The 23,383-nt window shown below is 38.8% G+C and overlaps 1 protein-coding gene across 1 annotated transcript; it reads left to right on the forward strand.

Annotated features, from left to right (window-relative positions):
- The first annotated feature begins 1,479 nt into the window (after window positions 1-1,479).
- Window positions 1,480-23,376, forward strand: LOC130905876 (occludin-like). Its single transcript, XM_057819635.1, has 8 exons — window positions 1,480-1,556; window positions 4,833-4,908; window positions 4,984-5,632; window positions 9,389-9,556; window positions 14,517-14,629; window positions 17,797-18,130; window positions 22,485-22,526; window positions 22,595-23,376. The coding sequence occupies exons 2-8, from the start codon at window positions 4,859-4,861 to the stop codon at window positions 22,691-22,693; spliced, it is 1,455 nt and encodes a 484-aa protein (XP_057675618.1). The 5' UTR covers window positions 1,480-1,556; window positions 4,833-4,858; the 3' UTR covers window positions 22,694-23,376.
- Window positions 23,377-23,383: the final 7 nt, after the last annotated feature.

Here is a 23,383-nt window from a genome sequence, read left to right on the forward strand (position 1 = left end):
TAAAGTGGCATTGCAATGGTTTATTTTGAAAAGTGTTTGGGTGGATACACTGCCCTCTGGTCTGCCTCTTTTCACATGGTTGAATCCAGCTGCTCCATGTTAAGACCAACATAGGCTAAGTTTATGTTTGACGTAATATATATATTTTTTTTAATACATTCGTAATTTAGTTTATTAAGTATATTTAGCCATTTATTGTGGTAATATGTGTCTGAACCGTTTGTTAAGCGCATTGGGGGGGGGGAAAAGTTAGCCTTTTATAGCATTTAAGCTAGCAGACTTTTGCCACGTAAGTTAGCCAATTGTTTTTTTGTTGTAAATAGATCCTTATTTTATTTTTTTAATACTGTTTGAGGCTCAGCTCAGTTATTTTAATTTTTCATGTTCCTTAGCCGATTACTCGATTATTCGAACTAAGTAGTTCATCGATTAATCGACTACTAAAATAATTGATAGCTGCAGCCCTAGTGCTAATACTTTTGTCCGGCCCATTTTTGGAGTTTGTATAAAATGCAGGGCTGTCAAAATTATCGCGTTAACGGGCGGTAATTAATTTTTTAAATTAATCACGTTAAAATATTTGACGCAATTAACGCACATGCCCCCCCTCAAACAGATTAAAATTACAACACAGTGCAATGTCAACTTTTTACTTGTGTTTTTTTTTTTTTTTTTTTTAGTTTTGCTGCTCTCTGGTGGCGCTTGGGTGTGACTGATTTTATGTGCTTAAGCACCCATGAGCATTGTAATTATTGACATCAACAATGGCGGGCTACTAGTTTATTTTTTGATTGAAAATTTTACAAATTTTATTAAAACGAAAACATTAAGAGGGGTTTTAATATAAAATTTCTATAACTTGTACTAACATTTATCTTTTAAGAACTAGTCTTTCTATCCATGGATCGCTTTAATAGAATGGTAATGCCATCTTGTTGATTTATTGTTATAATAAACAAATACAGTACTTATGTACCATATGTTGAATGTATGTATCCATCTTGTGTCTTATCTTTCCATTCCAACAATAATTTACAGAAAAATATGGCATATTTTATGGATGGTTTGAATTGCGATTAATTACGATTAATTAATTTTCAAGCTGTAATTAACTCGATTAAAAATTTTAATTGTTTGACAGCCCTAATAAAATGATAATAATTTCTTTTTTTTTTTTTACATTCTCGTTTGTGTTTTTTCAGTGCAAGAAAAATAAATGAAAATACAAAGCATTTGTAATTGCAATCATTTTCTGGGAGAAATTGGAGCATTGTCTGACAGAATTGCAGGGGTGCCAATACTTTTGGCCAGCAGTGTAATATTTTGGCAAAATAATAATAATAAAATAAAATTGTGAGTCCTTTCATATTCAAGCATCATTTTTTTAATTTATTCAACTCATATTAAAGAAACTCAGCGCTTCCACTGACGCAAGATGATACCTGTTAGTGGGCGTGTCCAATTGCATGTCTCGTCAAGGTGTGGTTCTCGTCCGTCTTCGAGTTTCATTTCATAATTGGCTTTGTCCAGGCCTCTCGCGGAGGATCTGCGTTCAGGTGAGCTTGTTTCGTCATTATTTATCTTGAAACTCCAATTTTGGGATTTTTTGTTGTTGCAAACCTTTATCTTGTGTGCGCGTTGCGTTTACAGTTGTTTTCTTGCCGTTGTCGCCTAACTCAAGCGATTGAAGGACGGAATTACTCTTTCAAATAATTGTAATACGAGTAGAAATTGTACTGATAACGTTAATGCGGTCAGCGTTTTGACTACAGAGTTTTACTAACCCAGCAACTTTCCTCGTCTTGTATGTTGAAATGACGCTCTCGGTGTTTTCACTTCAACTGACGAAAGTACAGTTGTTGTTTTTTAATTGTCGAAGTCAACATGCTAACGTTGACGCTTGAGAAATAGATTTTTGTTTATTTAAAACAAGGAACTATGCATATTGTCATGATGCTATGTGATGTGTTGTGAGATGTTTAGCTTACAGTGGTATGAAAAAGTATCCGAACCTTTTGGAAGTTGTCACATTTCTGCACAAAATCCCCATCGAATGTGATCAGATCTTTGTCAAAATCACACAGATGATAAAACGGTGTCTGCTTTAACTAAAACCACCCAGACATTTTTATGTTTTTATATTTTAATGAGGATAGTATGCAAACAATGACAGGGGGGGGGGGGGGGGGGGGATGAGTGCGCTAAGAGACTTAAAGTGCAATTGAAAGCAATTTTTGGCGGAACTGGACGCCATCAACAAGAAACTTAGCGAAGTCGACCGAGAGCCAGACCGACTCCAGGAGGGAAGCCCGCAGTACTTGGTCAGTGGGGTGCACCCTTAATAGATAGAAGCAGTTTTTTTAATGTTCCATGGTATGAAAAAGCATCTGAACCTTTTGGAATTTCTCACATTTCTGCGTAAAATAACCATCAAATGTGATCTGATCTTTCTCCAAAATCACACAGATGAAAAAACTGTCTGCTTTAACTAAAACCACCCAAACATTTATAGGTTTTTATTAGGGTTGTTCCGATCATGTTTTTTTGCTCCCAATCCGATCCCGATCATTTTAGTTCGAGTATCTGCCAATCCGATTGCTTTTTTTTTTTTTGCTCCCGATTCAATTCCAATCATTCCCGATAATTTTTCCCGATCATATACATTTTGGCAATGCATTAAAAAAAAAAAGAATAAAACATGGACGAATATATACATTCAACATACAGTAAATAAGTACTGTATTTGTTTATTATGACAATAAATCCTCAAGATGGCATTTACATTATTAACATTCTTTCTGTGAGAGGGATCCATGGATAGAAAGACTTGTAATTCTTAAAGGATAAATGTGACTTTGTATATTGTGACTAAATATTGCCATACAGTGTATTTGTTGAGCTTTCAGTAAATGATACTGTAACCATGGCCAAATGCATGATGGGAAGTGGAACCATGACTGTGCATAGTGCTACCAATTCATATATCTTCTCTGCGTTGGGAAAAAACATAAGGTGTTAAGAAAAAGATCAATTGCTACCATGCTTCACATGATATTTGTAATCGTAGGGAGAGGGATTGTAAGGCTTTAGCCTATTAAAAAAAGGCTCCAAAGGCTGCCAAAATTCACTCTACTAATTTTACGCTGTCTATTATCTCTCTAAATGGGTAAAACGGTGCCATTACAGATTGAGCGCGACAATGCGTGAGTGGGTCGTGCAACGCATGCATTAATTGTGTTAAGTATTTAACGTGGTACATTTTTTAAAAAATTAATTACCGCCGTTGCCGGGATAAATTTGATAACCCTACCTTAAGTCTAAACTAAAGACTCTGAATGAGTGTAACATATTATGTCTGTAACGTTAAATACAATTAGAAAATGATTTAATTAAAATATATATATAAATTAAAAAAAGGCATGGCCAATATTTTTTTGCCGATTCCGATACTTTGAAAATGACGTGATCGGACCCGATCGATCGGGATGCCAATCGATCGGGACATCTCTAGTTTTTATATTTTAATGAGGATAGCATGCAAACAATGTCAGAAGGGAGAAAATAAATCATTGAACCATGACATTTAATATTTTGTGATCCCTCCTTTGGCAGCAATAACTTCAACCAGACGCTTCCTGTAGCTGCAGATCAGTCTGGCACATTGACCAGGACTAATTTTTGCTCATTCTTTTCTACAAAACTGCTGTAGTTCAGTCAGATTCCTGGCATGTTTGGCATGAATCGCTGTCTTTAGGACATGCCACAGCATCTCAATGGAGTTCAAGTCTGGACTTTGACTTGGCCACTCCAGAACATGTATTTTGTTCTTCTGAAACCATTCTGAAGTTGATTTACTTGTGTGTTTTGGATCATTGTCTTGTTGTAGCATCCATGTTTCTTTTTAGCTTCAACTGTCTGACAGACGGCCTTAGGTTTTCCTGCTAAACCTCCTGATAAACTTTTGAATCCATTCTTCCATTAATGCAAGTTGTCCAGGCCCTGAGGGAGCAAAACAACCCCAAATCATGATGCTCCTGCCACCATGCTTCACCATGCTTTTTTTTTTTTTTTTCCGACAGCAGTGGCTTTCTCCTGACCTCTAAATATACAGTTGCAATAGTATAATCTACTGAACATGAATGCATGCATAAGTTTTTGCATGTCTTGTTGAGTCAGAAGCCCCTTAATTCTGGCTATGTTTTTTAGGCGGTAATAAGCAAATTTCGTTGAGGTCTGAGGTTGTCCGAGAGTTAACAGGAAGCTCGCCATTAGCAGTAGCCTAACGCTAACGCGAATGCTATGCTAATTTACATTTCGTGTGTGACGACAGCTCAGCAGAGTCAGTACAGACCTTTAAAAGCTAAAGCAACATTGCATATTTTCTCTGGCCAAAATATTTTTAAAAATCTTACCGTGTGTGCAAGCCTACATGGATGCTGGAAACAACAAAATGGCGAGTCAGGAAAGTAGAGGGAGGGCATCACGTCACGAGTGACACAACCACACATTGCTACGATGGAGGCTAACTACACATAAAATATCACATTTTGAACTTGTGGCTGGAACGACGCATTTTCGTCTTGTCAGACAAAAACTGGCATTCGTATCGTTATGTTTTAGTCTCGCCAAATCACGTTTTTAGCTCGTTATCATGAAAAAAGTGTCACCGTTGACAAAAACAACACTGGTACCTGTCAAAGTCGATGCTTTGAAAAGATGAATTGATCAATGTCAATGCTATTGACGGTTTTAGTGTTGCTAACGCTAACCCCTGTGATGAATTCTACTAACAACCACGAAACATATTCTGCGTATACTATATTTCTAAGCAGAAAATCATCAAGAAGACAAGAAAGCCATGTCGGGCAGGCCCAACGGTAGTCCGCCCCCCTACGAGTCGGATGGCTAGTAAGTATAAAGCGCTCGTTCCTCGCCGCTTTTTTTTGATGACGTTAAAACGTGGTTTTTGTGTGTCCCGGATAGCGCCGAGCCCCCTCAGCCGGCGTACTCGTACTACCCCGACGACGAATTCCAGCACTTCTACCGCTGGACGTCCCCCCCGGGTGTGCTGAAGATCATGTCCATCCTGGTCGTCGTCATGTGCGTGGCCATCTTCGCCTGCGTGGCCTCCACCCTGGCGTGGGACTCGCAGGGGGCGCTGTCGGGCTTCGGCGGGGTCGGCGGCGGCGGCGGCTATCCGGGGAGCTACGCCGGGGGCGGCAGTTACGGCTCCTTCGGGGGCGGGGCCTACGGACCCGGCAACAGCTACGGCTACGGCGGGCTGGGCGGGAACTACAACGACCCGCGTTCGGCCAAAGGCTACATCATCGCCATGGCGGCCATCACTTTCATCGCCGCGCTGGCCGTCTTCATCATCATCGTGTCTCACCAGAGCATCTCGGAGAGTAGGAGGTTCTACCTGGCCGTGGCGGTGATCTGCGCCATTTTGGCGCTGCTGATGCTGATCGCCGCCATCGTCTACCTGATGGCAGTCAACCCCACCGCGCAGTCGCAAGGCTCCGTCTACGGCAGCCAGATTGCCGGCCTGTGCGCTCAATACCAGCGGCCGCAAGCGCCGGGGGTCTTCGTCAATCAGTACCTCTACCACTACTGCGTGGTGGAGCCGCAGGAGGTAGGCCACCGTCAATTCGTCCGCTGCCGTTGACTGACAGACGTCCAATCGGTTTGAAGTCATTGGCTGTCAACCCGCCCACTTCAAATGGATTGGATGTCTACTATTGGCAAACTTATTTTGGTTCATAGAAGAAGCAAGCAACACGTCACTTTTGCTCATTAATATTCATGACATTAGCAATTGTTGCTAGGGGGGTCAAACTCGCGTTTGTCCCTCATGCTAGATGCATGTAAATAGTATATAAATGAGCAGTTTACTGAGCTAAACTTACCAATTCTGTCCGAAAATGATGTCGCTGGTGCCAAATTCACTGGTAAAGATGTGGAAGAACATACAAATGTTCAGTTGAAAAAATGGCTTGAGTGTTGAGGGCTGAAAAAGAGCTGCCCTGATCCAGAATTTTCCAGCTTTTTCTTGTGTGCATTGCCTTACACCACTGCCAATGACATTATCCTGTTTCAACAATCTATCCTTTAACAGCATATGCCCTGTCTTTCTCATATATTATATCCTCTGGTTGTCTTACGTCTCTGACCATTCTTGGGGGCAATTTACATTACTATTTTTGTGTAGGGATTGCAAATGCTACTCCGTGACAGCCAGCACACTCTTTTAATTTTTTCATTAATAACAAATCTTAATTCTATCATTCATTTAAACTTCCCCCCCAAAGTAAAGTTGTTTTTTACAACAGAAAAAGTAACAACAGTGGCAGTCAGATACCATGTTATTTTTTTTCAGATCATTCATTGTCAGACAGAAGCAGCACGGCAAAACGCCATGCTAAAAATAAGTCGAAATATCAAAATGGCTTACCTCTTCATCCTCTTTAAGACCATGACCCCCAACAAAATGTTTACTGCATATGAAATATGAATGGCTTCACCTTGCTGGGGTTAAACTGTTCTTCTGGACGTCCGCACAAGTTTTTGGTTTTGAGAAACATATGAAGAAAACATCCTTCATATGTCGTAATGTCTAGAGTCGTTTCTACAAGTTCCAAAGCAGCAGTATTTGATCAGCAGGTTCTTTTTTCCCCCCGAAAGATTACCGGAGGAAAAACAGCAGAAATAGCATGGTTTGTATGAGAGGGCGTGTCTATAATGTCCCACTTCCGCGTTATGATGGCGATTTCACGGTCTAAAAACAGCATTCGTGTGGTACGCTATTGGGGAAGCAAGCTAGCGACACCCTGTGAACTTGTCTATATGTGTTTCCACTCTGTCAGCTTTGACGGACATAGGCCCCATATGAATTGGCCCCGCGCCCGTGTCCCGTCAATACATTATGAAGTTGTGTAATATGAGTCCCGTTAATTTAGCTAAATTAGCTACTACACGCTTTACGTAGCTCTGAAATGTCTCCGTTGAAATCTTACAAATCCTTCTATTGATTATATTCTGATGTAGATGTTCAAAAGGAAAACCTTGATTGTGAAAGCGATTGTAAAATACACCCTAACCACATGCTCTCAAATCAATTTCATTCACAGACTTCATAACTATTGACGGGGCGCGGAGCCGATTAACAGGGGGCATGCACCGTCGGCGTGGCCGTCAAAGCTGACCGAGTGGAATCCCAAAGGGCTTTTTTCAATTATAATTCTTGTGAATAAATCCATAAATCCCTGAATTATTTATGCATATGGACACAAAACAGTCTCAATTCTTGGTTAAGAGCAAAAAAAAAATTTTTTTCAAAATCTTGTCATACGTAAATATTGCGAACTATGAGGCTAGTCAGTAAGGAAATTAGCGGCCACCATATGTAAACAAAGAGCGTTTTCCGGTGAAAATTCTTGTGAATAAATGCTTAAATTCCTAAATTCTTTATAGATATGGACTTAAAACTGTCTCGATTCTTGGTTGAAAGCAAAAAAAAAACGTGCAGTTAGCATTTATTTTACGTAAATATTCCGAACTATGTGGCTAATCAGTAAGGAAATTAGCGGCCACTATATGTAAAGAGCCTTTTCAGTTAAATATTCTTGAGAATAAATGCTTAAATCCCCAAATTCTTTATAGATATGGACGTAAAACTGTCTCGATTCTTGGTTGAAAGCAAAAAAAAATTTTTTTCAAAATCTTGTTATACGTAAATATTGCGAACTATGAGGCTAGTCAGTAAGGAAATTAGCGGCCACCATATGTAAACAAAGAGCGTTTTCCGGTGAAAATTCTTGTGTATAAATGCTTAAATTCCTAAATTCTTTATAGATATTGACTTAAAACTGGCTCGATTCTTGGTTGAAAGCAAAAAAAACAAAAAACGTGCAGTTAGCATTTATTTTACGAAAATATGTCTAAGAACAATGCTCGTCTGTTATTGAATGTAGCTAGCAGCCGCCTGATGTAAACAGAGATTTTCCGGTGAAAATGCTTGTGAATAAATGTTTAAATCCCTAAATTCTTTATAAATATGGACGTAAAACAGTCTCGATTCTTGGTTAAAAGCAAAAAAAACGTGCAGTTAGCATTTATTTTACGTAAATATTCCGAACTATGAGGCTAATCAGTAAGGAAATTAGCGGCCGCTATATGTAAAGAGCTTTTTCTGTTAAAAATTCTTGAGAATAAATGCTTAAATCCCCAAATTCTTTATAGATATGGACGTAAAACTGTCTCGATTCTTGGTTGAAAGCAAAAAAAAAAAAAAAAAAAACATGCAGTTAGCATTTATTTTACGTAAATATGTCAAAGTACAATGCTACTCTGTTAGTGAATGTAGCTAGCCGCCGCCTGATGTAAACCGAGCTCTTCCGGTGAAAATTCTTGTGAATAAATGCTTAAATCCCCAAATTCTTTATAGATATGGACGTAAAACTGTCTCGATTCTTGGTTGAAAGCAAAAAATAAATAAAAAAAAACATGCAGTTAGCATTTATTTTACGTAAATATGTCAAAGTACAATGCTACTCTGTTAGTGAATGTAGCTAGCCGCCGCCTGATGTAAACCGAGCTCTTCCGGTGAAAATTCTTGTGAATAAATGCTTAAATCCCTGAATTCTTTATAGATATGGACGTAAAACAGTCTCGATTCTAGGTTAAAAGCAAAAAAAAAAAAACGTGCAGTTAGCATTTATTTTACGTAAATATTGCGAACTATGATGCCAATGCAGTAGCTGCTAATTTCTTTCATTAATTCTTTATTTTACAACGTTTCAAAATGCATGCATGGTATGAAAAATATATTAATTACCTTGAATCTTCGAACAAATCACTCCTGAGACAATCCTTCCTGTTTGTATGTGGTACAGCTTTTGTACTTTTTCAACAGAAATCCGGCGTTAGATCACTGCGTGTGTGTTTGTGAATAGCTCCTCTTGATGTGGGCGGCACCCTACTTGAATGCGAGTGCATGACCGATCTGATCCCTCAAAACATTATGAACTCTATGTAAAGTACATAGTTGGTAAATTAGCCCCACTGCATCCATATATATATTACATAATGTAAAGATGCGTAATATAATGACTTTAATCTCGTAGCATTACAGTGAATTATGCAACATTATGACCTTTGTTACTCAATATTACGTAGTATTGCGACTTTTCTCGGAGGATTACAAGGGTGTAATATTACGACTTTAATCTCATGATATGATGACTATATTCTCGTAGTCTATCTTTGTTTGGGCCTAATACTCTGTTGTGTTTAGTAGCTGCTAAATTGGACATCAATGGCAGGCAGTGAGTTCATGATTTTTTTGATGTATTGATTTCCAGTGAAAACAATCCTTTGCTTGCTCATACAGGCCATTGCCGTAGTGTTTGGCTTTTTGGTGGCGGTCGCCCTTATCATCATGGTGGTGTTTGCGGTCAAGACGCGCAAGAAGATCATCAACTACGGCAAGAGCAACATCCTATGGAAGCGCGTCAAGCTGATGGAGGACGGGGACCCCCCGCAGGACGTGGAAGCATGGGTGGGTTCGGCGCTTGCAATGATGCAATAATTGTGCAAAACTGCCAACTCACAAACGTAGCTTCAGGAATGCGTTGCCTGCTACAGTCACTAATATCAGAGTGCGCTTCTCTGAATAATGTAAAACTAGTGCTAGCCCTAGTAGAAAGCTCAATAACCCTTTACCAGTATACGCTAAAAGTATTGGCACCCCTGCAATTCTGTCAGATAATGCAAGTTTCTCCCAGAAAATCATTGCAATTATAAATGCTTTGGTAGTAATATCTTCATCTAATTTGCTTGCAATGAAAAAACACAAAAGACAATGAAAAAAAAAAAAAAAAATGAAATCATGATCATTTTATACAAAACTCCAAAAATGGGCCGGACAAAAGTATTGGCACCCTCAGCCCAATACTTGGTAGTACAACCTTTAAACAAAATAACTGTGAACAACTGCTTCCTGTGTCCATCAATGAGTTTCTTACAATGTTCTGCTGGAATTTTAGACCATTCTTCTTTGGCCAACTGCTCCAGGTCTCTGAGATTTGAAGGATGCCATTTTCAGATCTCTCCAAAGATGTTCTATGGGATTCGGGTCTGGCCACTTTAGAAGTCTCCAGTGCTTTCTCTCAAACCAATTTCGAGTGCTTTTTAAAGTGTGTTTTGGGTCATTGTCCTGCTGGAAGACCCATGACCTCTGAGGGCTTTCTCACACTGGGCCCTACATTATGCTGCAAAATTTGTTGCTAGTCTACAGACTTTATAAGTTCATGTACATGGTCAAGCAGTCCAGTGCCAGAGGCAGCAAAGCAACCCCAAAACATCAGGGAACCTCCACCATGTTTGACTGTGGGGACTGTGTTCTCCTTTTTTTGAAGGCCTCGTTTTTGTTCCTGTAAACTCTATGTTGATGCCTTATCACAAAAAGCTCTACTTTTGTCTCATCTGACAAGAGAACATTCTTCCAAAATGTTTTTGGCTTTCTCAGGTAAGTTTTGGCAAACTCAAGGCTGGCTTTTTTTACGTCTCTGGGTCAGAAGTGGGGTTTTCGTGGGTATCGAGTCCCTTTTTATTCAGACGCCGACGGACAGTACGGGTTGACACTGTTGTACCCTCGGACTGCAGGACAGCTTGAGCTTGTTTGCATGTTCGTCAAGGTTCTTTATCCACCATCCGCACAATTTTTGGTTGAAATCTCTCATCAATTTATCTTTTCTGTCTACATCTGGGGAGGTTAGCCACAGTGCCACGGGATTTACACTTATTGACGACACTGTGCATGGTAGACACAGGAACATTCAGGTCTTTGGAGATGAACTTGTAGCCTTGAGATTGCCCATACTTCCTCACAATTTTGCTTCTCAACTCATCAGACAGTTCTTTGGACTTTTTTCTTTTCTCCATGCTCAATGTGGTATACACAAGGACACAGGACAGAGGTTGAGTCAACTTGAATCCATTTTAACTGGCTTAAATTATTGCCACAACTGGTTATGTTCCTACAGGTGAGTAACAAGTGCTGTTAATGACACAAATTAGAGAAGCATCACTTGATTTTTCAAAGGTTGGCCAATACTTTTGTTTGGCCCATTTTTGTGAGTTTTGTGTAAAATGATAATGATTTCATTTTTTTTTTGTTTTTCATTGCAAGCAAAATAAATGAAGATATTACTAACAAAACATTTGGAATTGCAATCATTTTCTGGGAGAAATGAAGCGTTCTCTGACAAAATTGCAGGGGTGCCAATACTTTTGGCCGACAGTGTAGGTCACTCATTGGTTGCCATTGACAGGGGTTGATGTCCAATCCTTCTTTTACTGAGAATGAACCCTTTAATGCCTGCAATATGAAGCAATTGTCAGAGAATCACACAATTTGAAAAATAAGGTCTTAATGAAACCTTTTTCAATTTTGTAGAAAAGGAAAAAAAAGTGTAATAAGCACTCTAATATCTATAACCTTGCTAAATCCTGTTTTTTTTTCCTCATGGAATCTGCAGATGCATGAGTTGACTTGCATCCATTGTTTTTTTCATGAGGATTATTTCCAAATTCTGAATTAGTCTCAAAATCATGAAATTCTACGTGTATCCGTTGTGATACATTTGGCAAGAAGGGGTTAAATCAGATTTTTTTTTCTTCATTAATATTTCATAAATATTTTTCTGTTGTTTTTCTTTTTTTTTTTTTTAAATTATTATTAATTAGTTTCCCATATTTTTTTCCTATTTTTATCTTTGATTCTTGTATTATATAGGATTTTCCTAATTTTGTTGTAGTTTTTAAAATTTAATTTTCTATATTTAATTGTTATTTCCATGTTATTATGTATTCAATCAATAGCGGGATTAATCCACTCTGCCATTCACTGTCGAAAGTGACGGATCATTCCACGACTGGTCAAAATGCGTCTAGCGCTGTCAACGGCAGCCAATGAGTTTGATGTAAATTCAGGCATCCAGGTGTTCAATTTATTTGCCCTGAGCTGTCGGAACCCTGATATTTTCTTTCTATAGCAAAGTTAGTGCACGGTGTTCTTGGAAGGCCAACTCAAGCGCGTAGTAAGCGATATTTGAGGCGGTCGAACCGGTTTTCCAACTGTTACGGCGAGAGGGGGAGGGACCAGGGGGGGATGGGATCTCTGCAGAGGTACGGGAAGCTTCGCGACGTCGGTTTCAAGGCGTGTCGCTGCGTTGACGCCGACAGTTTCGCTTGTCGTAAACATGAAACGTGACGGTGAGCTATTGGCATCCTGAAGAATTCCACGCGTGAAGGAAGCAGGCACACAAAAGCACGCTCATGTTGTTGTTTTCCTGGAGGTCACATGCTCTGAATTGACAGGTCTACGCGCGCTCGTCATTCCAAAACATACTGAGCCAAGGGCGTAGGTTTGCATCAGGACTGTAGGGACTTTTCGGGATCCTCAAATTGTCCCCACCAACTTTCAGGCAACCTTATTTGTGTTGTATAATGAGTTCAGTTATATACTGTAATTTTCGGACTGTAAGCCGCTACTTTTTCCTTCATTTTGAATCCTGCGGCTTATTTGTTGATTTATTTGGGTTAATAGGTAACACTTAATGTGACAGCGGCGTCATAAGACTGCTATAAGACTCATAATTATGACATGACATTATCATGGGCATTAATGATCGCTTATGACAGATGTTATTAAGTGTCATCCAGCAAATTATGTCACTAACTCCTGCTCAGATCTTCTATCTTTTACATCTGTTCAAAAGTGACCTAATTTGCCGGATGACACAAAATGACATCTGTCATAAGCATTTATTAATCGGGTTGTTCCGCTCATGTTTTTTTGCTCCCGATCCGATCGTTTTAGTTTGAGTATCTGCCAATCCCGATATTTCCCGATCCGATTGCTTTTTTGTTTTTTTTTGCTCCCGATTCAATTCCAATCATTCCCGATAATTGTTCCTGATCATATACATTTTGGCAATGCATTAAGAAAAAAATGAATAAAACTCGGACGAATATATACATTCAACATACAGTACATAAGTACTGTATTTGTTTATTATGACAATAGATCCTCAAGATGGCATTTACATTGTTAACATTCTTTCTGTGAGAGGGATCCACGGATAGAAAGACTTGTAATTCTTAAAGGATAAATGTGAATGTGTATATTGTGACTAAATATTGACATATTGTGTATTTGTTGAGCTTTCACTAAATGATACTGTATGAAAATGCTGTAAATGCATGACTGTGCGTACTGGCACCAATTGATATATCTTCTCTGTGTTGGGAAATAACATAGGGTGTTAAGAAAAAGATCAACTACTACCTTTCTTCCCCACATTGCTTTCCCATGGTATTTCTAAATGTGAGAGAGGGTTTTTAAGGCTTAAGCCAATTAAATAAAGGCTACAAAGACTGCCAAAATTCACTCTGCTCATTTTACGCTGCCTATTAGCTCTTTATATAGGTAAAATTGGCGCCATTATAGATTGAACGCGACAATGCATGAGTGGGTCGTGCAGCGCATGTGTTAATTGTGTTAAATATTTTAACATGATTAATTAAAAAAAAAAAAAAAATACCGCTGTTAACGCGTTAAATTTGATAGCCCTACTTTAAGCCAAAACTAAAGACTCTGGATGAGTGTAGGACATTTTGTCTGTAACGTTAAATACAATTAGAAAACTATTTAATTAAAAAAAAAAAAATCTTAAAGGCATGTCCGATATTTTTTTGCCGATTCCGATACTTTGAAAATGACGTGATCGGACCTGATCGATCGGGATTATAACAATATATTTGAGAGAAAAAGCATGTTATTTTGCCTCATTCAAATCTTAATATCTGAACATTTAAATATGTCAACTAAAGTGCAATCACATTCTCAAATGAATGGCTTCTGGTTTTTGAAATGTAAATAAACCAATCTATTGTGATAAAACAACAAAATTGCAATAACTGCATTAACCATAGAAGTGAAGTCTAACTGTAGTCTTGAAACAAATCTGAATAAGTAAGAACATTGCAATAAAATAATGCAGACTGCTTAAACTTGAGAGTAGCTGAGATCTGTCATGACAGAACATCGAAGAATGTTGCCCTGACCCCCGTTCACCCAATCTGTTTGGGTTTAATAATGTCCCTTCCTAAGCAAAAAGTGTACATGCAGGTTATGCTGTTATATCGTCCCTCCCAATGTTGAAACCAAACCTACGCCCTTGTGCTGAGCTCAAGGAAAATACAGTTGGAATTGAGACTAGAATTCTGTCAATATTTCAGTGGGGGATATTGTTATGCAGAAAGATTGAATTCCCCAAACAGCCCTTTCTTAACCAAATGAACATCGTCAACATGTCTGGTTTCGTCATCCTCATTTACTGTACTTGTAGTGTTACAAGTCTGTTGATATCAGGTCTGAAAGCACTTCACTTTATAAACTAGAAAATATCATTTCTGGAGAATTTCGTGTCATACAACTTTTTGTGGGTTTTCAGGTGAACAACGTGTCTGTGCCGCCCGAGGAACTCCCCATGGCCGAGTACCCGGAGAAGCCGAGGTCGGACGAGGCCAGCGACTACAGCAAACCTCGCTACGGCTACACGCCGCCGTGAGTCGCTTTCAAAATCCGCTCCCGTATGACGACGAGGTAGGGATGTTCCATTTTAGGTAGGCAGCTAGGCTCCGGATGATGTGCCGTCACATTTCTTCATTTCTCACACAAAGACTTCATAATAGAGCTATCCCGATCGATCGCCATCCCGATCCATCGGGTCCGATCACGTCATTTTCAAAGTATCGGAATCGGCAAAAAAATATCGGCCATGCCTTTTTTTAATATATATATATATTTTTTTTTTAATTAAATCGTTTTCTAATTGTATTTAATGTTACAGACATAATATGTTACACTCATCCAGAGTCTTTAGTTTAGGCTTAAGGTAGGGTTATCAAATTTATCCCGTTAACGGCGGTAATTAATTTAAAAAAAAAATTGTCACGTTAAAATATTATTAACGCAATTAATGCATGCGCTGCATGATCCACTCACGCATTGTCGCGCTCAATCTGTAATGGCGCCGTTTTACCTATATAGAGAGCTAAAAGGCAGCGTAAAATGAGTACAGTGAATTTTGGCAGCCTTTGGAGCCTTTTTTTAATTGCCTAAAGCCCTACGATCCCTCTCCCTACGATTACAAATATCATGTGAAGCTTGGTAGCAATTGATCTTTTTCTTAACACCTTATGTTATTTCCCAACGCAGATAAGATCATAGATCATAATATCAATTGGTAGCACTACGCACAGTCATGGTTCCACTTCCCATCATGCATTTGGGTTGAATGGCTGCAGTATCATTTACTGAAAGCTCAACAAATACACTAGATGGCAATATTTAGTCACAATATACAAAATCACAAGTCTTTCTATCTGTGGATCCCTCTCACAGAAAGAATGTTAATAATGTAAATGCCATCTTGAGGATTTATTGTCATAATAAACAAATACATATTCATCCGAGTTTTATTCATTTTTTTCTTAATGCATTGCCAAAATGTATATGATTGGGAAAAATTATCGGGATTGATTGGATTTGAATCGGGAGCAAAAAAAAAAGTATTCGGATCGGGAAATATCGTGATCGGCAGATACTCAAACTAAAACGATCGAGATCGGATCGGGAGCAAAAAAAACATGATCGGAACAACCCTACTTCATAATATATTGATGGGACATGGGGCGCTGACACCGCGCCACGCCTTAGGGTAGGAGCGTCCCCACACCTAGCATCAAGAGGAGTTACTCTCAAACACGTGCACGCATCGATATAACGCCGGATTTAGATTGAAAAAGTACTGCATACAAACAGGAAGGATTGTCTCTGTAGTGATTTGTTGGAGGATTCAAGGTAATTATTTTATTTTTTTTGTACCAAGCATGCATTTTGAACTTAAAAAAAATCAATGGGATAAATTAGCCGCTAATGCATTGGCATCATAGTTCGCAATACTTATGTAAAATAAATGCTAACTACTCGGTTTTTTGCTTTTAACCAAGAGCCGAGACTGTTTTACGTCCATATCTATAAAGAATTCAGGGAATAAAGCATTTATTCACATGAATTTTCACCGGAAAAGCTCTGTTTACATAGTCGGCCGCTAGCTATATTCACTAACAGACTAGCATTGTACTTCGACATATTTACGTAAAATAAATGCGAACTGCCCTTTTTTTTTTTTTTTTTTTTTTTGCTTTTAACCAAGAATCGAGACTGTTTTACGTCCATATCTCTAAAGAAATCAGTGATTTAAGCATTTATTCACAAGAATTTTCATCGTAAAAAGCTGTTTGTGGTGCTAAGGCGGCGCCACTTTAGCTAAAAGACTAGCATCACATTCGACATATTTAGGCTATGTACAATAAATGCTAACTGCCCGTTTTCTTTTGCTTTTGACCAATAATCGAGACTGCTTTACGTTCACATCTATAAAGTAGGTCTGTCAAAATTATCGCGTTAACAGGCGGTAATTTTTTTAATGAATCACGTTAAAATATTTGACCCAATTAACGCACATGCCCCCCTCAAACAGATTAAAATGACAGCAGTGTCATGTCCACTTGTTACTTGTGTTTTTTGACTCCCTCTGCTGGCACTTCAGTGTGACTGATTTTATGCACCATGAGCATTGTGTAATTATTGACATCAATAATGGCGAGCTACTATTTTATTTTATGTTAAAATTTTTACAAATTTTATTAAAACGAAAACATTAAGAGGGGTTTTAATATAAAATTACTATAACTTGTACTCAAATTTATCTTTGAAGAACTCCAAATCTTTCGATCCGTGGATCCCTTTAACAGAAAGAATGTCAATAATGTTAATGCCATCTTGTGGATTTATTGTTATAATAAACAAATATAGTACTTATGTACAGTATGTTGAATATATATCCGTCGTCTTTGTGTCTTCTTTCCATTTCAACAATAATTTACAGAAAAATATGGCATATTTTATAGATGGTTTGAATTGCGATTAATTACGAATAATTAATTTTTAAGTTGTGATTAACTCGATTAAAATTTTTAATTGTTTAACAGCCCTACTATAAAGAATTTGGGGATTTAAGCATTTATTCACAGGAATTTTCAACGAAAAACAGCTCTTTGTGGTGCTAAGGCGGCACCACTTTGGGTAAAAGACTAGCATCACGTTCGACATATTTACGTAAAATAAATGCTACATGCTTGTTTTTTAAATTTTTAACCAAGAACCGAGACTGTTTTACGTCCATAACTATAAAGAATTTAAAGATTCAAGCATTTATTCACATGAATTTTCAATGGAAAAAGCTCTTTGTCTGTGTTTCCACGAGGTCAGCTTTGACGGAGATGGGCCCCCTAGGAATTGGCCCTGCGCCCTGTCAATATATTATGAAGTCTATGTCTCACATTACTTTAAGTGGATCCTGAGATAATACACAGACTCGTGGCGTTTGTGTCCAAAGTTGGCTGGGCAAAAGTAGCAGAATCGCCGCCAGTCATGGTTCTTGATGTCCTTGTTGTTTAAGACTGCACACTCTCGTGGGAGGAAGCGAAAATGCACAGAAACTAAAGCGGCTTAGATAAACCAAAATGGTTCGGTTTTGAAAATTGAACGTTTTTAACATCGTTTCAACAAGAAAATTCTGTTTCAGTTCAAAATCGATCATCGAACAGCCTTACTACGACAGACATTACACGGTCGCCACCACTAACAATGAGCTTGCTCCTCAGACCGATGGAGGAGGACCTACCGGTGCGTAACGGCGTACCTTACAGCGCCGACTCGGACGTTCCCAGCTCGACCGGGAGGGCCAACAGGAGGCGCGGCGACCCCGACGCCGACTACGCCTCGTCGGGAGATGAGTTGGAAGACGACGACGCAGACTTCTACAGCGAGTTCCCGCCCATCGTCAATGAGCAGGAGCGAAATGAGTACAAGCGGGAGTTTGACCGCCACCATCTGGAGTACAAAGACCTCCAGGCGGAACTGGACGCCATCAACAAGAAACTCAGCGAAGTCGACCGAGAGCTGGACCGACTGCAGGAGGGAAGCCCGCAGTACTTGGTCAGTGGAGTGCACGCTTAATGGCGATAGACTTCTAAACAGTTTCTTTTTTTAATGTACAGTGGTATGAAAAAGCATCTGAACCTTTTGGAATTTCTCACATTTCTGCATAAAATCACCATCAAATGTGAGCTGATCTTTGTCAAAATCACACAGATGAAAAAACTGTGTCTGCTTTAACTAAAACCACCGAACATTGATAGGGTTTCATATTTTAATGTGGATAGTATGCAAACAATGACAGAAGGGGGAAAAATAAGTAAGTGAACCATCACATTTAATATTTTGTGCCCCGCCCCCACATTTGGCAGCAATAACGTCAACCAGATGCTTCCTGTAGCTGCAGATCAGTCTGGCGCATCGATCAGGACTAATCTTGGCCCATTCTTCTCTACAAAACTGCTGTAGTTCAGTCAGTTTCCTAGGATGTCTGGCATGAATTGCTGTCTTTCGGTCATGCCACAGGATCTCAATGGGGTTCAAGCAGTGCTGGTAGGGTGCGAGGTATAACACCAGGGAACACCTCCCCAGTGCCCGGTACAAGGAGACTCTGCTCCAGCCGGGCTGACCGGGGAGGGAACTGTGGCCGCCTCGTAGTATCCCCACCTCCCCGGCTGGCCAGGGGAGGGCCGCAGCCCTGGGGCGGCACCTGCACGGCACCCCAACCTGCGGCAGGGTCGCTTTAAACCACTCATCAGTGATTGGGCACACACCTGACTTAAATTGTTTGGTAAAAAAAAAAGGGTTTCAATTGCTCTTTAAGTCTCCTTAGGCAGAGGGTTCACTTACCTATTTTCCCCCTTCTGTTATTGTTTGCATGCTATCTTCATTAAAATATGAAAACCTATAAATGGTTGAATTTAGCTAAGGCAGACGCTGTTTTTACATCTGTGTGATTTTGACAAAGATCACATTTGATGTTGATTTTCTGCAGAAATGTGAGAAGTTGCAATAGGTTCAGATACTTTCATATTAATCTATGCTTTCTAAAACTGCCAGCTCTTCCCATTCCAAATTTTTCGAATGTGGCATTACACTGAAACGTGGTTATTTCCAGTGAATAAGTTGATGAAGAATTCATCTGATAAATCGTATTGCCAACATTCTATCTAGGGCTGCAGCTATTGAATATTTTAGTAATCGAGTAATCGACTGAAAATTCTATCGAGTAATCGGATAAAACATTTTTTTTTTTAGGTAAAGCGCAATTATAAATATACTTGAGAAAAAAGACATTTAATCCAATATTGAACCATTTTCAGTCAGTCTTTATTTTTGATGTACGTTGTTGAAAACAGCCAACAATTGCATCTAAGATGTGACTAGAAAAAAAAATTCACTGCTTTCACTCAAAAAACTTCTAGATCTTATTAAAAAAAACATATTTCTTACCTAAAAATGTAATTACGCTTGATAACACACATCACTTGAAAGCTACGTGTTTTTCCCACATGTTTCAATTTAATTTCCATTTTTGTCAAGCTATTTTTAAGTTCTAGTTAAGTTTTAAGTTTAAATTGTAAGTACTGATAGGATTTTGAGTTTTTGCAGTGTTCAAAATAAATGTATGATACCTGCTGTATTGGAGCACATTAGGGACCAGTGCTAGTTGGTGTTTTATTCAGCAATGACTACCGAGCTAAAACTGACAGTTAGCTTTATTATGTTTTAATTTTACACTCTCATCACTCTACAGCGCTGTGTTTTTACAGATTAAATAAAGCCTGTATGTAAGACACGTTAGCCACGCATCGAAAGTGGTCATAATCAATAGAAACCTAGCCCTCCGAAGGGCTAACGTTACGTTAGCGAGTGACAGTAACGTTATATTTATTAGCGATGAGAAGTCGACTGCATAAAGACGGCGGCTGTTTACTAACGCTGCCCATACGCGGCCGAGTCTGTCATTTCGCATCTAGTCCTAAATGCCTGCGATATCTATGAAACGCATCGGACACTACCTGCTACCACACTAGCATCCTGCGGGCATAGTTTTTAGCAACGTCGGCGTATTTTGTAGCGGCAAGTTTTTTTTCCCGTTTTTTTATTGCTTCGTCCTCTTTGCATGTGACGTCGGCACGTCGTCCCGCATTAAAAGTAGTCCGGGCAAAACGTGATGCTTAGAGCTGGCAAAATTCACCGATTCTTCGAGGTGAATAAAATTACTCGGATCAGTTTTTAAACTTGAGTTGCTCGAGTATTCGTTTCAGCTCGAATTCTATCAATTCTAAAATTGCCAGCTTCTCTGTTAATATATATTTTTAAATGGACTATGCTTGCTAAAACCACCACCCTCGCCCATTGCAGATGTAAGAGATGTAGGGCTGTCCCAAACGACTAATTTTCTCCCGATTAGTCAGCCGACTATTTTTACGATTAGTCGATTAATCTAATAATTAAAAAAAAATTTTTTTTGTTTTTGTTTTCTAATTTAGCAATGAAATTTTTGTTGACGCTTATCAATTCACAAAAAACATATTGGAACACTTAAATTATTTATTAAAGTACAAATAAACACGTAAATAACAATAATAAATCACAAATAAACAATGAGTTCAAATGCTAATAGAATTAACTAGTGTAGCGTCCCGATTGAAAAGATGGTCTCTTAAACTGATGGTTTACAACTTTTATTCCATCCTTGATGTAATCACACTGTAAAAGCTACGGTGCACACAAATAAAACAACACAATTAGAAATTAACGAAAACTTTTCACCTTTTTCCTTTTAAACCTTATTTATATATCAGTGAATTGCCTATATGAATTGCCTTTACCTTAATTTATTACCTTATTATTGACAAACTCTCCCTTAAGTGCAATCACTGTATATACTGTATATATTTATGACCTTTGAACCTTATATAATTTTCTATACCATAAAATAAACCATAACATGAAATAAACCTTTCAGTTAGCATTAAGAACAATACTAATAGCACTTATAGGCCCATTGTCAATGAAACATTATTATTTAGTAAGGCGACAGCACCCTCTGGTGTACAAAAAATGAAGAAAAAAAATTTTACAAACTGGGTTGGCGCTTGAGGTGTTTATTCACGGCCGACGTGCAGCCAAGCTTGGCATTGAAGAGACAGGACGGAAGAGTGTACGCTCCTTTCTTTCTTTGAAATAAGTCAATGTTTTGGACACTCTGGTGCGCTTTTTTGGCTTTGTGCCGCTTTCCCTGCTTGCATACAGAGCATCCGACACTCTGAACTTTCCGCGCATATATTTTTTTAACCCTTCATTAACCGTCGACGGGATGTTGTGCTCGTCAACGGATTTACGTCATCGATGACGTCGACTATGTCGACTAGTCGGGACAGCTCTAAAGAGATGTCTGTTGCCATTATTGCCTCAACAATTTAAAAAAATGTTTTGAAAATTCCACCCCTGAAGCTAGTTTGAGCTAGCAAAATACAATTGGTGGACTTGTTGTTTTGAGTACGCCCACAAAAAAGGGTTATGCCTGAAAAGTAGGGCTGTCAAACGATTAAAATTTTTAATCAAGTTAATTACAGCTTAAAATTAATTAATCGTAATTAATTGCAATTCAAACCATCTATAAAATATGCCATATTTTTCTGTAAATTATATATATATTCTGTAAAATAAATTGTTCGAATGGAAGGATAAGACACAAGATGGATATATACATTCAACATACGGTACATAAGGACTGTAGTGGGCATTTCACTCTGTCATGTAAATCTGTCTATGCTGTCCTCACTCCGAAGCGTCTACTTTTTCCAAAGCTAGACGGCTAGTGAACGACGCCTTAATAATCAGACTTTTTCCTTTTTCATCTGATTTATGAATAAAATGGTCTCAAACCATTGTCCTCTTTAGACCGTCGTAAAACTACAAAAAAAAGTACACAAGCATTGCATTAGCAACAACGTTAGCTTAGCACGCTATACAGGTTCACTAAACCTAAACAAAAAGCGTCTCATACAAAAAATATAGCATTTCGCTTACTAGCATAATATGTACATTCTTTACAACAACCATACTTACGGACAAATCTTGTCCAAGGATCATATAAACACAACATTACAACGTAGGCGTCAACCCGAGACGTCGTGCAGCCTTATTGAACTAGCAAGAAAACAATAAACCATGTTGCAAAGCGACCACAAGAGTTTGCTGTTAGACAGCACAAAAAGCCTTGCTGTAAAACTTACCAAATATTTTAACGTGATTAATTTTAAAAATGAATTACCGCCCGTTAACGCGATAATTTTGACAGCCCTACTGAAAAGACACGAGGAGGCTCCCATCTGACTTTCAAGCGGCCATTTTCGGCTCATGTCATTGACAAAACGATAACATTTGTCGTCTTTTTCATCAGGATGCTCTGGACGAGTACAACAGGATCAAGGACATGAAAAAGGTAGCGTTACAGAGCGCCGGCTTTGGCGCGACCAATCAACTCAGCTTTTCACCTTTTGTTTTCGACAGTCGTCGGACTATCGTGCCCGGAAGAGACGAAGCAAGTACCTAAAGGCCAAACTCAATCACATCAAGAAAATGGTAGGGGACTACGACCGCAGGGCCTGAGAGGCGCTCACGTGACATCGAGGGAAGCTCTTATGACATCATCATCAGGTCCACACCCAACTAATGTTCTTCCTCAAAGCTATGAACTCTTTTGATCAAAAACCATAACAAGCCAAGTTTGTTAAGTCTGAACTTTTTATTATGAAATGTCATTTTATTCCCGGTGGGTTGTTTTGAATTGAGTCTCGTACTTTTAGTGTTCTTTATGTTACCTTTTTTATGAGAATTAAATCTTCATTTAGCATATGTTATTTGCGAACTTTTTTGCTTTTCTTTCTTGTAAGGTCACGAGGTAGCAGAATTTGATTTTTACTCTATGGCAGTGGTTCTTAACTGGGGTTCGGTGAGTAAGCCTGAGTCCCCGGGGGCCCCAGGCAGCAAGCAACGTGGGGCCCTTTGAGCGTGTGCAAGTAAGGGGGACAGTTGGACTTGGAGCAATAGAAGAAAGAGTAGCAACACAAAAATACCACTATCGGATGCGGAATTGTGTGAAATCAGTAGTCAGATTGTCCCTAGGACCCACCAAATTCAAATTATTCCGTAAAAATCACTGATTGGTGGACTACCGACCGGAATGAGTATTAAGTTTGCTAATAAAATTGTTTAGGATTATTTTAGATATATATGTTAATATTTTTCTTATAGAGTATTCGACGAGGAATACGATAGAACCATTAATAGACTTTTTTG

The sequence above is a fragment of the Corythoichthys intestinalis genome, chromosome 17 (genome assembly GCF_030265065.1).
Source record: "Corythoichthys intestinalis isolate RoL2023-P3 chromosome 17, ASM3026506v1, whole genome shotgun sequence".
Taxonomy (NCBI): Eukaryota; Metazoa; Chordata; class Actinopteri; order Syngnathiformes; family Syngnathidae; genus Corythoichthys; species Corythoichthys intestinalis.